Source organism: Mycena indigotica (genome assembly GCF_014461135.1).
Source record: "Mycena indigotica strain 171206Taipei chromosome Unknown Mind.scaff0002, whole genome shotgun sequence".
Taxonomy (NCBI): Eukaryota; Fungi; Basidiomycota; class Agaricomycetes; order Agaricales; family Mycenaceae; genus Mycena; species Mycena indigotica.
The window spans coordinates 6,087,423-6,102,768 of record NW_023503001.1 but is presented as its reverse complement, the minus strand read 5'-3'; the positions used below and the strand labels follow the sequence as shown (position 1 = coordinate 6,102,768).

At 51.3% G+C, this 15,346-nt stretch overlaps 4 protein-coding genes across 4 annotated transcripts; 2 read left to right on the top strand and 2 right to left on the bottom strand.

The window, feature by feature from the left end:
- Positions 1 to 303: 303 nt before the first annotated feature.
- On the top strand, positions 304 to 1,958 carry MIND_00289600 (Fad dependent oxidoreductase; the record flags this gene model as incomplete). The annotated part of the gene is made up of 7 exons (XM_037359759.1): positions 304 to 592; positions 641 to 705; positions 751 to 826; positions 875 to 1,341; positions 1,390 to 1,597; positions 1,645 to 1,737; positions 1,786 to 1,958. The coding sequence occupies 7 exons, from the start codon at positions 304 to 306 to the stop codon at positions 1,956 to 1,958; spliced, it is 1,371 nt and encodes a 456-aa protein (XP_037224854.1).
- A 1,378-nt stretch (positions 1,959 to 3,336) lies between these two features.
- MIND_00289500 (uncharacterized protein) lies at positions 3,337 to 4,607 on the bottom strand (the record flags this gene model as incomplete). Its single annotated transcript, XM_037359758.1, has 3 exons — positions 3,337 to 3,892; positions 3,945 to 4,314; positions 4,418 to 4,607. The coding sequence occupies 3 exons, from the start codon at positions 4,605 to 4,607 to the stop codon at positions 3,337 to 3,339; spliced, it is 1,116 nt and encodes a 371-aa protein (XP_037224853.1).
- Positions 4,608 to 4,849: 242 nt separating this feature from the next.
- Positions 4,850 to 6,275, bottom strand: MIND_00289400 (uncharacterized protein; the record flags this gene model as incomplete). Its single annotated transcript, XM_037359757.1, has 6 exons — positions 4,850 to 4,936; positions 4,982 to 5,077; positions 5,122 to 5,527; positions 5,581 to 5,673; positions 5,723 to 5,919; positions 5,973 to 6,275. The coding sequence occupies 6 exons, from the start codon at positions 6,273 to 6,275 to the stop codon at positions 4,850 to 4,852; spliced, it is 1,182 nt and encodes a 393-aa protein (XP_037224852.1).
- A 192-nt stretch (positions 6,276 to 6,467) lies between these two features.
- MIND_00289300 (uncharacterized protein) lies at positions 6,468 to 8,150 on the top strand (the record flags this gene model as incomplete). Its single annotated transcript, XM_037359756.1, has 10 exons — positions 6,468 to 6,555; positions 6,609 to 6,686; positions 6,735 to 6,740; positions 6,791 to 6,818; positions 6,867 to 6,935; positions 6,989 to 7,391; positions 7,439 to 7,584; positions 7,634 to 7,705; positions 7,758 to 7,902; positions 7,953 to 8,150. The coding sequence occupies 10 exons, from the start codon at positions 6,468 to 6,470 to the stop codon at positions 8,148 to 8,150; spliced, it is 1,233 nt and encodes a 410-aa protein (XP_037224851.1).
- Positions 8,151 to 15,346: the final 7,196 nt, after the last annotated feature.

Sequence of the window (15,346 nt, the reverse complement as noted above, 5' to 3'; positions counted from 1 at the left end):
GGTTCGTGAGGGTAATCTCCAACAGATTGCGCTTGGGTACCGCGGGACGAAGACTGCGCGAGGTTGCAGCAGACTCACGAGTAGTGGTGGCCGTTTCAACAGCAAAGAAAGGGAGGCGGATTATAAAGCAGTGGAGACAATATTAGAGGACATATGTAGTACTAGTTGCCCAAATGGCCCATTGGTGTGACCATTCGTTATAATTTATTCTTCTTCTTCTTTCGCTCCATCATGCATCGGAGAAAGCGTGCCGGGTTAACCTCTTCTTAACTCCCGCGACACTCTGTCCTCTCCTCCATCCCGATGGCCGCAGTCGAGCCTGGTTTTCCCCGCCCAAATCCAACGACCTCGTGGTGGCTCCAGAAAGCTCAAGCGGCAGCTTTGCTAGGCAAGGGCTATCGCACCACGCCAGAACTCCCTTCCAGCTCAGACGTTACAATCGTGGGCTCTGGCCTGTCTGGCGCCGCGACTGCCTATTTCCTACTCACAAGCCAGTCGCCACCTGCAAGTGTGACGCTCATCGAGGCCCGCGAGATTTGTGATGGTGCGACGGGCAGAAACGGTGGCCATTGTAGACCGGATTGTTATCGAGGTGAGTTGGTACGGTACGAATCCAGCTTTGGATTGACGAGTGTGCTAGACTATACGCATTACAAGGCCGAGTTTGGGAAGGAACAGGCGTTGAAGATCATCCAGAACGAGATGGTGTGTGTCGAAACCTGGTTTTCTATCTTTGCCTAACTGTTGTAGGACACGTTAGATCTTCTTGAGGAGCTGGTCCGCAAAGAAGGCATTGACTGCGATTTCTGGAGAGGCTTTTCGTATGGTGCGCCTTCCCCGGTCTTTTCTATTACTGGTCTTACCTCTTTCGTAGATGTGCCGATGGACGAAGAAGGCGCGGCATTTCTCTCCGCTTCATACGAAGAGTTCGCAGCAGACGGTGGACCAGTCGACATCATCACTCGCATCCTTGACCCTGCCCAAGCAGCCAAAGTGACCCGTTGTCCCCGCGCGACCGCCAGCTACAAGTTCCCGGCTGGTTCCCTTTTCCCCTACAAATTAGTCCAAAACCTTCTCGATCTCTGCGTTCGGAAACATGGCCTCAACATCCAGAGCCAAACACCCGTCCGAAAGGTCACGCAGGAAGGGAATAGATGGAGCCTACATACCGACCGCGGGATTGTCGACAGCGCAAAAGTGGTTTTCGCAATGAATGCATTCACATCAACGCTTTTGCCGGAATTTTCTGGGCATATTTGGCCGTTCAAGGGCCAGTGCTCTGCTGTTCTCCCACCGAAATCATACTTGGGTAACATCGCCCTCCAATGCACATATAGTCTGGTATGTTGTCCCTTTTTTATTTGTTGCTTCGTTCACAGGGTTTTTTAGAATTATGGCGACTATCTTATTCAGCGACCCTCGGACGACATAATCATTTTCGGTGGTGCGAGAAGAGCCGTCCCTGTAGAGCAGCTACTCGGCAACACGGATGACGAGTCATTGCTGCCAGCCATGACTGATACGCTGAAAAGCTCGCTTCCGGCATACTTTGCAGATTGGGCAGAGGGAGAGGGCGAAGTCCTCCATGTCTGGAGTGGTTCGTCGCTCACGTTGGCATAATGAAGTCGTTCTCATTCCTCGTAGGCATTATGGGTTATACGAGCTCGGGAATCCCGTTTGTCGGGGAGATCCACGACAAGCCAGGCGCTTTTGTGTGCGCGGGACATCATGGACATGGTGCGTTTGGTGTCTCTTGGAGTAGCTTCCGCTGAGCTCCGTTGATAGGGATGGCACGAATCTTGACTGCTGCCCGCGGTCTTGCTGCTGTAATTCAAGGGGCGCCATGGGCAGAGACAGGGCTCCCCGAATGTTTTCAGCCTTCGAAAGAGCGGTTGGAGGGGGCAGCGAGGGGGAGGGCGGTTGTTCATAATATTGGAAAGCAGGATGTGGTTGGGTAACTGACAGCGAACGAGAAAGAGGAAGAGCTCAGCCAATCGTTGGGTAGCTTTCCACTCAACTTTCCATTGTGGCTGGAGCATCTCAATGAACCGGTTTGTGCGATCATGGCCGCGAAATCGAGCTTAAGATAATGCGGGTGCCTCCAGGTTGGACCATCTAAAATGAGCAGACCTAAGCTCTATTTACGCCCACTCGTCCTCAATTATACGCAACCGATCTTGTCGACTTGTTCATCTGGAAGATTTGCGCGAGTTTCTCTTCCAAAATGACTTCGATTCAGGCATGAACGGTGTCCTCAAGGTGTCCTCGTTAACAGGGCCTCTTCACATATTCCCCACCGACTGTTGATAGATGATATCGTTGTCGATTGGGATGGTGTCCATGACCAAGCTCACAGAATACCACTGCGCACTGTGCCCAGTCAAAGTGTTCAAAGACGAAACGAACTGAAGTTTCAGTAGATGCTTATTAATTTTGTGCCGCGGCGGAATACTGATTCTAACCGCCAGCAGCCAAGTGTTATAATTATTACTTTGGTGCTCTTGACGCACAGATTGACTTATTCATGCGTCTCAGCACAATGTGGGTTAACTCTGGCGGACCTCATCTATTGGGATTAACTGTTACCTTCAAGTTGACTGTTACACCCACTTTTCTGTCACAGCTAACATTTCGTCACATCGTCTGTCCTCTTCCACATCTTCTCAGGAAGAATGCAAGGCGACCAGTCTCTGTCCGTCGAGACTAGTAATTCCTGCTCTTTGCGTACTCTCACCTTCAAGTTGGGCCATATATGGAACGCTTGCCTTGCATTGCGAGGGAGACACACCGGTGAGCGACTCAAACCCATTCAGCTCTCCGCTCAACTCCTTCTGCGCAGTCCTCCTCCTCCCTTCGGTGCCGCTAGCAAGTGCCATTGGCGAGCGAGGTTGCTTTCTGGGTGCGTTTCTCGACCCGTGCATTCCAACGCCATAACATCATATCGCAGAGCCCACTGTCTCCTTCAACCATCTCTCCATCCTCCATATCTTCCTTCCAACCAAAGCCCTCCCCATCCAACGTTACTCGTTCCTAAACCCATTCGTCCATTTGCGATCACATCAATTGGCCGCCTGAAATCTACAGTGCCAAACAGACGAACGGTCTAGCGACGGGCCGTCCCCCTCACCATACATCTGCCACGAGTCTCTTTGCTGTGAGGCTTCTGCGCCTCGTGGCCACAGCCTATAGATCGAAGCATTGACCCTGCCTCGTGGGGAGTACACAGTGGTGAAACACCTCGTGAGTTCTCAATCTCCCTCGACACTAAAACTGACGAGCGATTTCATAGCGGATCACATGAATATTAATATTACACAACGTTTGCTGCACCCCTGTTCAATATCGGCCGTTTACTAGTCGACCTACCACACTCTTCCACCTTGGTCCACCAATAGGCCGTCTCGAGATGAAGAATCCACGTACAAACACACATTGGTTTTCGCGGTCTGAACCAACGTCAGTCGATGTCCGGACCGTCGCCGACGTGATATGATGCCATTCAAATTTTGGCTCCAGCGAGCCCTCGACAAGCCCGACCAGCGCGAGCTTCCACGAGAAGCCCACACTTGTGCTTAAACCGCATGCAGTCGTGATGCCCCAAGCCGAGGTCTTGTCGCAGCCTGTCACAACAAACAATGTGTCGCTTTGGGCATTACTATTAGCAGGGGTTGTTTGGATGGCTCTGGAGGAAAGAAGGTCCGAGGCAGCTGGGATGAAGCCTGAGTTTTCTGCAAACTCGTACCATGATTCAGCGTGGTCGTGGACATATTTGCGGAAATGTGATATCGGCAGAAGGTCTTCTCTGGAGGCTCCGTTGGGGAGAACAAGCACTGCGCCAACTGAAGAGCGAAAACTGAGCTTGACGCTGCTTCCTGCACTGGTCGGAATACATCTGATGGGCGGTATAAGTGAGTGATCATTCTTTCAACGAGCCTGAGACTGACGGTGGAATAACAGACGATGCTCCAACTCCCAGCGACATTTCGCATACTCTCGCCGTGGTTATAATCGACCCAGGCGAATGATACATTCTTTTGGACACTGAACGTCTCTCCAACCCGAATGGTTCGAACCCGTTGGGAACTCCGTTCCCAGTATTGCTATCCTGGTTGATGGAGTGATTTGCGGGCGAGCAAGCGTTGAAGAGGACTTCGAACGAGCCATCGCGCCAGACGCCGACATCGCCGATGCTGACCCCGACCTGCTGGTATTCGATGGGGAGGTTCTGGTTGGGTTCTGGCGTGAAAAGCGGGATGCCGTGTTTTTGGGAGACGAGCGAGTGATAGACCTCGGTTGCAGAGGGGGGCATTCTGCCTCGTATGAACTGCAGGTGCAAGGTGGTGTGAAATAGGAGGGAGAGGTACTTTACCCGCAAAGAAGTTGATGTCCCGTTGACATGGGAGGGGGAACCGCTTACCTCCCCCGATAGGCTTAGTGGCTATCAACCCGACGAGAATAGATTGTCCGAACTTTGTGGGGTTGGAACAACTGGACAACAGTTGCATGGACAGCATGGACTTTTCGGACAGTAGTGCTCGGAAAACGTGCTCGTTCGAATGTCTTGGAGGTCCGTGCGCGGGAACGTGATATACCGGAAACGTCCCCATTGGCTGTGCAGGCTGGATTGGACTGTTGTCCTGATGCAAATTGTTTGGACTTTTAGTCGTTGACTGAACCTGCCCACATCATAAAAATTAGCATTGGATGGTATCAAGTGCGACAGAAAGAAGCATGGAAAAGATTCGTGGATGGGTAGTATACTGAAAAGTAGCCACAAGTCCGGAACGAAAGGATGGAGCGAAGCAGCCTGCGAAGACAAGGACACTATTCATCATCTGCAAAGCTTCCCTCAGGCTCTTTGTCTTGCTGAGCCTTGTTCGGGAACCAAGCGATCCAAAGCCAACTCGGTTTTGAATGTACGTTCAAATACAGAGCGCTGGGAAGCTGTGTTAGACGGCAATGAAATTCAAAGCGAACATACCTGCTCAAAAGTGACGTAGTACTCATCGTCCCAAGAGTAACCGGGGGGCAGCTCTATGCAGGGCTGCTCAAATACGATGTTTAATTTGTGTAAATCCTAAATTCAAGGTCAATCCCTTGTTTGTAGCCGGTAAACCTCACCTCTGGCACGATATACCGACGATGATGGATTTTCCGAAGCCTGATCATAGGGTCGGCATGCAGCAAAGTCGGTTGGGATCGCGTGCTGGTTGGTGGTGTGCTTCGAGCTTTGAATTTTTTGGTGTTCAGAGTATCTTCAAGTTCCCCAGTCAGCTTCCGTTTACGGCTGCCGGGGCTTTCTACTTTGCTCGAGTCGATGTCGTGAACTCCCTCGCCAGGCGGTACAGCAACATCATCGAAGGATTTAGGCTTTATTTGCGGCCCGGGTATTTCAAGTTTGCCAGTGATAGCGCAAGAATTCATATGATCCAATTGCGCTTTCGCCCAAGTTTGAATTTGTACGTTAGATAGGAGGAACGTAGGTTCAGCGACCGGTTTACCCATGGCATTCAGACCATCGGTGCGACTATGACCTATTAGTTTTCACGAGCACTAGCACAGACAACAACTTGAACTGACAGATCCAAGGCTATGGTCCCGTTTTCTTGGAGACGTGCGGTTAGCGACACAGTTACCATCCTAGTCCTTTCGGAAGTCATGGGGTCCGAGTCCCTGATTGATGCTCAACCCTTCAGCTTCGATAGAATCGAGAACAACGTACAAGTTCAAGCTGTCTGTACTGTGACCGGCAAAGCCTGAACCATGGACAAGCGGTTCCTCCTCAGCGACATGAACGTCGTTGCTTGGTCCTTCAACGATTTCCGAGCGTTGATCGTTGGCAGCGGTCTGGGCAGCTTTATGGTTCCGCTTCCTTCCCTCCCCGGCGCGCTTACCGTTGTCTAGCTTCTCGTATAATTTCTATAGAATGGTCAGCTACCTCGCTCGCGTAGACGACACCACCCTGGGCCTACCTTCTTGAAACTCTCAGGTTCGTACCTGCCGACCCCAGGAAATTTCCTCAGAACCATCGGATAATACACCTCGTTCGAGCGCTGCTTGCCGTTCTTTTGGATGTCGCCACGGAGAACAGCCAGATCTCGCTCTTCCGGGGTCATGTCTCTGACCCGCTTTAGATAGTCCCCGTAGTCTAATCGCAGAACGTTGAGAACGAAGGCGTTGACTTCCAGACCAAACTGGTCCCGCTTGTTTTGAGTGGGATTCCATTCCTTGAGGGGCTGAGTCGATGTAGGCGTAGTTGTATGGGCGGTTGACATTGTCGTGGACTGAAGTGAAACGGAGAAGGAAACGTCTGTGACGGGTTCTCCGAGTCGGCCAAGAGTCGGCACCTGGTCGGCATATGCCTATGCATCACCACCCATCATGATCGGTCGTCACAGCGTGACCTCACGCGTTTCGGTCCCTTGCGCATTACCTCCGATGACTAGCTCGACTGCGGGCGTAATGGTATGGGGGACATCGCAGCCCGTCATGGTGCCCGACTTGCCACTGATGACTCTGCAGCTGTCGCGCAGGTCGCAGTCCACCGCAGTCCTAGTCGCCCATATAAGCCCCCAAATGCTTCAAGTGTAAGCATTGAACGACACTAGCGACTCAAATAACAGACATGGACGACGATATTACCGCGATTGTGCTCGACAACGGGTCTGGGATGTGCAAAGCTGGATGTGAGTGGTTGCTTTTCTCCGTTGCTTGCGAGCTGACTGGTTTACTAGTTGCTGGTATGTATGTCTTGTGGAGTCTATAGACTCGAATCGCTAACGATAAGCAGGCGACGATGCGCCGAGAGCAGTTTTCCCGTGCGTTTGCTTTTGCCTACAAAATGAAGCTCGTCTAACATTTTCTAGGTCTATTGTCGGCCGTCCGCGCCAACAAGGGGTCATGGTTGGATTCGGGAACAAGGACTCGTATATTGGGTACGTGAATAAGACTCATTTTTTGCGAACTTTTAGCTCACACACACACTCAGCGATGAAGCACAAGCCAAGCGAGGGGTCCTATCTTTACGGTACCCCATTGAACATGGCATAGTCACCAACTGGGACGACATGGAGAAGATCTGGCACCACACCTTCTTCAACGAGCTCCGCGTCGCGCCAGATGAACACCCCGTTCTCCTCACCGAGGCCCCGCTCAACCCAAAAAACAACAGGGAGAAGATGACGACGATCATGTTCGAGACGTTCAATGTCCCCGCCTTCTTCGTCCAAATTCAGGCGGTGCTCTCGCTCTACGCCTCTGGCCGGACGACGGGCATTGTCATGGACTCTGGCGACGGTGTTTCGCATGTGGTGCCGATCTACGAGGGGTTTTCGCTTCCGCATGCAATCCAGCGGCTCGATGTTGCTGGGAGGGATGTCACCAGCGCGCTGGTAAGAATTTGGGCGAGCGAGGGTACAAGTTCGTGACGTCAGCGGAGCATGAGGTTGTGAGGGATATCAAAGAGCGGTTATGCTATGTCGCGCTCGACTTTGAGGACGAGCTCAGGAAGGCAGCAGAGTCTTCGGCATTGGAGAAGAGCTACGAGCTTCCGGATGGTCATGTTATCACCATTGGTAGTGAACGGTATGCTTTTCTTTTTTTGATGTCTATTTTCATTAATCTCCCCGCTCAGCTTTCGTGCTCCCGAGGCGCTTTTCCAGCCATCGATGCTCGGGCTGGAGTCCCCGGGTATCCAGACCAAGACGTCTGTTGTTCTTGCTCCTCTTGTCCCTCCTCTTTACTGAATAGCTTTACAGCTACGACTCGATAATGCGCTGCGACCTCGACATTCGGCGCGATCTCTACAACAACATTGTCCTTTCGGGGGGCACGACGATGTTCCCCGGCCTGGCAGACCGAATGCAGAAGGAGATGACCGCCGTCGCTCCCGCCAGCGTCAAAGTCCGTTTTCCCCCTCTCATTCTTGCCTGAATGCTGACCGAGTTGCTTAGGTGCGCGTTGCCGCCCCGCCCGAGCGCAAATACTCTGTCTGGATCGGAGGCTCGATTCTCGCGTCGCTCAGCACGTTTCAGAATATGTGGATTTCCAAGCAGGAGTATGATGAGATGGGGCCGGGAATTGTTCATCGCAGTAAGTGCATATTTTGTTGGGAGAAGCGAAGGCTTATGGGTTTTACAGAGTGCTTCTGAATTGCTGGACCCTTCACTTGTAGATAACAGTTATTTGTAGGAGTACTTGGCTCTCTAATAAGGACTTCCTTTACTGCACATCTCAAGTGTAACCCGTGGCGGACTCACAGCGGCACGAGAGTTTGTGGTCTCCCAGTGTACTAAGTATAGCTTCTCGGATAATTTCTAGAGAATGGTCAGCTATCTTGAAACTCTCAGGTTCGTATTGGGTTCGTACCTGCCCACCCCATTGACGGAAAATTTCCTCAGAATCATCGGATAAGACACCTCCTTCGAGCGCTGTTTGCCGTTCTTGTAGATCTTGCGACTAAGCCCGCCCATGTGACCCATGTCTCTGACCCGCTTCAAATAGTCCCCCCAGGGGCCAGTAGTCTATTGGCAGAACGTTGAGATGCAAACGAAGGTTCAAGGCGTTGACTTCCAAACTAAACTTTGATCAAGTGCAAACTGGTCCCCTTGGGCCCTTTATTTCGGATTCCATTCCTTGAGAGGCTGAGATGCAGCGCAGCCCTATGGGATGGACTGAAGTTAAACAAAGAAGGCAACCCAAAGCAAACGGCAAAGGCAACGCTAACGTCTATGTGTCCGAAATCAATGATGCAATAGTGACAAGCGGCGGGACATCAATCACCTTGACTCTGATTCAGAGTGACGAGAGAGCACGATTTGAGGGAGAAAGGCGTATACTACTTGTTTAAGAGTGACTATCTGTTACTTTGTCAATAGACAGGATGGTTGGCACAGTACAGAGGTTTGACTGCCGATGATGGAAATTTGTCATTAATTACTCGATTTGGGGACGCCAAATTGGGAAGTTTTCAGAAACTGCGCCTAATTTGGCGATGAATACCGCAACAACCGCCAAGGACCTTCTGACCTTTACTACAAAATAAGAGTGCTCTTCGTGACTTCCACGATGCCTGCGCTCAGCTCAATCTGCCCACAGACCCTTCCACTAGCCAACACCCACCTACTCTCTTTATTTGCCGCCTACTCATGACTGCCGTCGATTTGGACGAGCCGTCGGACGCGAGGGAGTGTAATATCAGGAGGACTGTCATCCGACTCTTCTGGACGACTGACGAAGAGACTGGTGCGCGAAAGATTTGTTCCTTACTTAATCCTCTCCTATCTCCCTTTGTAGCACTATCTCGCCTCTGCACAAGCATTCAATGCTCTCTCCTTCCAACCAACTTTGTCATCATCAGGTCCAGTCTCTTCACACGAAAACATATCATTTGGCGGACTACAACAAGTCACCGCCTCAGCTGCAAGCCTAATCATGGCGTAGCGAACTGCTCCCCTCATGTCGCCTTTCCTCCCCTTCCACAACATTTCTATCCTCCCCGCTCGAAGCGGACATCAACAGCACTTTTTTCAGCGTGAATGTCCAGCGCGGCCACGCCCATTCTTTTGGGACGATGAAGCCACGAACAAATATACACTGGTTCTCGCCGTTCCCGATGGCGTTGTTAGAGGACATGCGAATGGTCGAAGACATAGATCTTTCCCACTCGAACTTGGGCTCCAATCTGCTTTCGACCAACCCGATGAGCTCTAGTTTGAGCGAGAAGTTCATTCTGGTGCTTAGGCTTGACGCAGTCGTAATTGCCCACGACGATGTCTTGTCGCATCCAGTTACTACAAACAACTCGTTGCCGCTCGAAGAGAAGTGGGCATCATCGATATACCCTTCCTTTTCCGCAAACGCATACCATGCTTTTGCTTGGGCATATACGTAACGACGGAAGCGGGACATAGGCAGAAGGTTTTGGCGCGATGCTCCTTGCGGGAGCACAAGTGCTGCCCCAGCTTTTGAGCGAAAGTCGAGGGTTATACCACTGTCCGCTTTGATGGGAGGGAATCTGAGGGACGAACTTGGTGAGCTTGGTCCCCCTAATAGTTTACTCATAACTTACGGTGGAAATATAGAAGACGCCTCAGCCCCCACAGAAATCGTGCAAGCAACTGCGTTCGTCAATATGGATCCTTGCGAGTGGTGGTATCTTCGCTTGGTGATGTCGTGTTTCTTCAACGGGAAAGTCCTGAAGTCGGTTGGAACTCCCCGTTGGCAATTAATCGAGGACCCAGAGGGCATTACTGTGTTGAAGAGCGGCTCGAATGAGCCATTGCGGAGGAATCCTACATCCCCAATGCTTGTGCCTGTCTGTTGGTATTCCTCACACAAGTTCTCGTTGGGCTCGGGGGTGAACAAGGGGATTCCATCTTCGGAGGACCTGAGGCGGCTGGTGTAGAGCTCGCTCGCGGACGGCGCCATGGGCAGGATACTTGGTCGGGGAAAGGTGTGACACTACTTGTTTGAGAGTGACACCATATCTTATCCCACTCATGGTTGTAGAACCTTATAATCAAGTGGTTAAAGGAGGCCGATAGCCCCCATTGGAACGATATTTGGCGTCGTTGGTTTACGCGCCATTCGCGATACTCAGATCGGGCGATTTCGTTCAGTTAAACTGCTCAAATCGAGCAATCTCATGCCAATACTGTCGGCCAACTCAAAAAACCACTTCACTCATTCGCCGCGCCTGGTACATACTCCGGCTCAGCCCGATCTCGTTTGACGATGGTCTTTGCCCTGTTGCGCGGCCTCTGCAAGGCGGGAGTTCGCATGAGGGCAGGATGTCATGTGCGACGTCTGTGAGAAGGAATGCGTTCAGTCACTAACTGTTGTTGCACCTCGTGTTGTTGGAGGAAGCCCTGTCGAAGAAAGCTGTAGAGAAAGCTGTATGTATTTCCTTGAGGTCAAGTTCGTCAAGTTTTGCTTCTTGCTCAATTATTTGGCGGCCACTACTACTAGATTTGCTCTGCGCCCATTCCAATCGAACTTGATCCAGATATGACTTTTGAAAAAATGAGCGAAGGTCGCCGAAGGAGACAAGGCGTTTGTGTGTTGACTGCTGACTATGTGCTCTTGCAGCTGTACTTATCAGTTTAGAGCAATAGGTAAGCATATAATTGATCACCTTAGTACATAGCTTATCGAAGTCAGAACCATTAATGATACCCTTCGGAACAGCGCCGTTCACGTTCAGCTTGAGGAACGTCCCGAGCTCGGAGCGGCGGAGCCTCCCAATGTGATGGCCATCTCGGCGCAGTAAGTACTGCAACGTAGTGCTTGATCAGGCTCCTAAACCAGCCCTCGTTGCAGAGCTAGTCAGGCCAATTCTGAGAGAGTGTTGGCCAATGGCGAGCTGAAGAGGCAGACACAAATAAGCGCTTTCGGTTCCCGTCTGCGGGATATTGAGAAGTCTCATTGTGGTGGCCGTGCAGGCCGCTGACTCTGGGGCGAGAGGTGCTTGAGTATAGTGGAGATGACTTACACATTTTCATAATCATGGCGGGTCTTTTTGGAATCTCAAATGCACTTTTACTTGCGTAACATGAGTGTTGTATGCTGATGCTCAGCCTACTCAGGCTGATGGGGAGCTTGCAAATCATTCGGCTTTCGGGTTAAACGGATTGAGCATCCGATGCTCAATCCGTTTGTCATTCTGTCTCATTTAGCACCAAGACTCGGAGCTGCCTGCTATGGGGTCCGACATTGATCTTGCTGGTGTACCCATGTAAACGCGGCCGCCTGCTCTTCTTCAATCACACCCCGCTGTCAGCAACTTCCGCACCTCAGGCTCAAGCCAAAGCTCTTAGCGCATATAGAAATCCCAGACGGTGACGCGGAGAAGAGCCTTGCAGATCTTACTGTCGCTTTCCGAGTCCATCGACATTGGACAACTTGAACTTATCTTACTGTCAGCGTTCCCGCGAAATCTTGGGCACAAAATGGATTCATTCAATTTGATTGGCCAGAACACAGCACACTGGCATTCGGTTTAAACAAAGTATCTCGGGTAGCAACTTGAAGTAAGTAAGAAAGGAGTCATCAGATGCACAACATTGAACGATAAGTAGCTCTGAGTGGTAGGCTTGACTTGGCAGGCGTATACGGGGTTTTTTTTAAAACATCTCTTGTAATTAGAATATTAACATTTTTAAAAAACATCAGTGATTTACAAGTCTTCCCCTCATTTTAATGAAATCCACGCTGTCAAACTCCATATCTTTCTTGGCACCTTGGCATCAACAATTTTTTTCGTCTTTTTTAGCCTTTCCCCTACTCAGTATTTTCCCCATACTTAAGGAATTTTCCACACGTCAGGTCTGGGGCCTTATAGCTACCACACTGCCCACCCTGACAAGGCTTTTCAACCTTTTCAACCTTTTTTTGATCTCTCATTTCCCTATGTAAAACCCGCCTTTTGGCAGGGGCATAAATTAGAGGCATTTTTTAAAAACATTAACACTGGTAATGAGAAGGCTTTTTTAAAAAAAAACCCCGTGTACAGGTGGACTTGGCCGTTCGGGACCTGGACTAATCCTTCTTAGGTGTTAGCGAAGCCATTTCAAACGTTGGAGCGATTCCGATACCATCGACTGGGATGGTTTTGGGAGCCCTTCACTGGCGTCATGTTCCATGATCAATTGGAATGCGGCATGAAGATTGGGATTGAGTGGACAATTGTCGTAGGTCGGGGCGACTTTCCCCAACTTCTCCTGGTCAAAGAAAGACTGAGTAGGGAATATGATAAGGCCATCGATTGATTGAAGGTTACGTGGATCAAATGTCCACGGATTCAGTCCTTGATTGTTCTCTAAGTTCTCCGTTTCCGACTCGGAGTCCGATTGCGACTCTGTATCCATTTCCGATTGCGACTCTGTATCCGTTCCCGATTGCGACTTTGCAGCCGTTCCTTCGCGTTTTTGGCGCTTCTTCTGAGGTCGCCACAGTTCCGGGTCCGAGTTAGAGTCCGAGGATGGCGGGCTAGTATATGTGTAGTCGTGGTCGTCGTGACGTGCACCGTATGCCGACCGCGAAATGAGCTCGGGGGTGAAATACCGGAGGCTCCAAAATATTCCGCATACAAAGAATACATACCACTAGGGCTGTAGGCCGTCGCCGTATATTACGGCGTACGGCACGCCGTAATAACGGCGCCGTAACCGTACCGTATGGCACCCTGGTGCGCAAGTGTACGGGACGGCGACGGGACGGCCGTGACGCCGTAATGACCGTCCCGTATACGGTGACGGTCGCCGTATACGGCGAAGGCTCGGCTAGCGCGCCATTTGATCCGGAAATCGTCGATCCGCCGGGTATCGGACCTCCGGATGCCCGTTGCTAGGGCCCAGCCGCTGTCGGTGGTCAGCCAACACGGCCTGGCTAGCCTCCGAGGCAGCCTAGCACTCCAGGCGGGCGCTTGGCACTGCCACCCGTCCCGGCCCGGTCGCTCGGAGGCACCTTTAGCCTAGGTCACACCCAGTGACCTAGCTGGCCGTCACCGTCACCGTAATACGGCGTGACGGCGCCGTCCCGTACCGTAAGCGCCTCGAGCTCGAGGGCTTACGGTACGGCGTAGGGCCGTCCCGGCGCCGTCAGAGGCCGTACCGTACATGGCCGTAGCCGTATACGGTACGGTCTACAGCCCTACATACCACCCTCTGGTAGGACTCGGATTTCCAAAAAAGTGTCGAGCGAAGTGGATTTGGCATTTGACTTGGGCTTCAATATCTGACATCTTCTGTGCGACGACTTTCATGTTAGGTTTGGCGTACCAGTCGAATGCTTCCCCCGGTATAGCTGACCACTGGCAGCGACTTCACCTCAGCGAAGAAGAGGAGCCGAGGTTGGCGCGTCGCTTCGGTGACGATAGTGGCAAAGTCCGGTGTGCAATATTCTCGCCGCTCTTGCTGAAGTACGCCTGGGTTCTTTCTGATGAAGGAGAATTGTTGTTCGCAGCGGATAGTGGTTTTGGACGAGGAAGAAGTATCGTGGTAAAGACCGGTGAATGCATCAAATATGGTGTGCAAAAGGGCATAGATATAGCACTCGAAAGTGCTGTTTTCTTGAGCGAACTGAACTGCACCAACAATGTTCGCAATAAACGTTTCGTAGTGCCAGACGATGGGTGGCCTCCTCCCGAAGGCTATGTTGAGCTGGCCAGGCGCCTCAGGCTGAAAGATAGTGGTCAACGTTTGAGCTGTAGCGTGTTAAGTTGTTTTTGTTCTTACAGTGGCAGCTGGAAGAGCTGGAGGAGCTGGGATATATGGCTGCACAGTATTGTTGGACTGCTTCGAAGCTCTGGTGCTAGACATGGTTCAAGGGACTGGTTGGCGATAAATCTGCGGATTAGGCTCAGGCTTTTAAAGGGCGGCGAATAATAAGGGAAATCCTTATTATGGAGAAGATAAACAGACTTCTATTATAGGAAGAAGGGTTTAGCGGAGAACAAAAGACCTTCTTGTTTGGCACAACAATAAAAGATGAGAGAACAACAAGCAAATTTAGTGGACGAAGAGTGTATAAAAGGAAGGGTGGTTCGTGACCGATTTGTCACGCATCCTCTGCACACGCGTACACACTATGCCAGACACAGAAGGAGAGCACTACCGCCATAAGGTCAGGACCATCCAAGGGCACCTGTATTCAAGCTGACTTGACGCGCTGTGGAAGCTTTTGGCAGGTCTCCGAAAATTGGAGCAAGCTGGTTTCGAACTTCCCGCACGAGTCTCCCTGCCTTCCGGCCGAAAAGCAGGACCTGAGGCTCGGCTGGGTCCTGGGTGAGAAGCAGACGGACATGATTGTGGAGTGGGCCATCAAGAACCAGTGCGTATTACGGGACGTCGACGAGAACATCGACCGGTTCCGCACCGCGTATTTCTCTGGCGATCGCTATGCACGCTCGGTGGGCATCGAGGGTGGCGTTGCAAATGTTTATACGCCGCAAGGCGCGGAATCCTTGTTCTGGGTCGACACCAACTCGGTTATCCCGGAGGACCGCTACACGGAGCGCGAGTGCCTCCAGATGGCAAAGTTGCTAGGCTTCGAGGGATCGCCGAGATGGTATCCTACGATGGCATATATCGAGTACGTCGTATTTTGTGTTTTACAAGTCGTTGATTTAACCAAACTTGAAGTGGTTAATGATGCTTATGTCCTGCTACTATCACATTGCTGTCGTTTTTCTGTCTACAATCGGGGGGTGATTCATTTTTAAAAGCTGTAGTGACCCAGATGCTCCCAGATGTTAGCACCAAGTCCGCGTGAACCTTGCGTGAACAGCTTCAAGTTCTTGGGAGGTACAACTCACCCGCAGCGCAGGGGCAGAACTGAATACCCATCC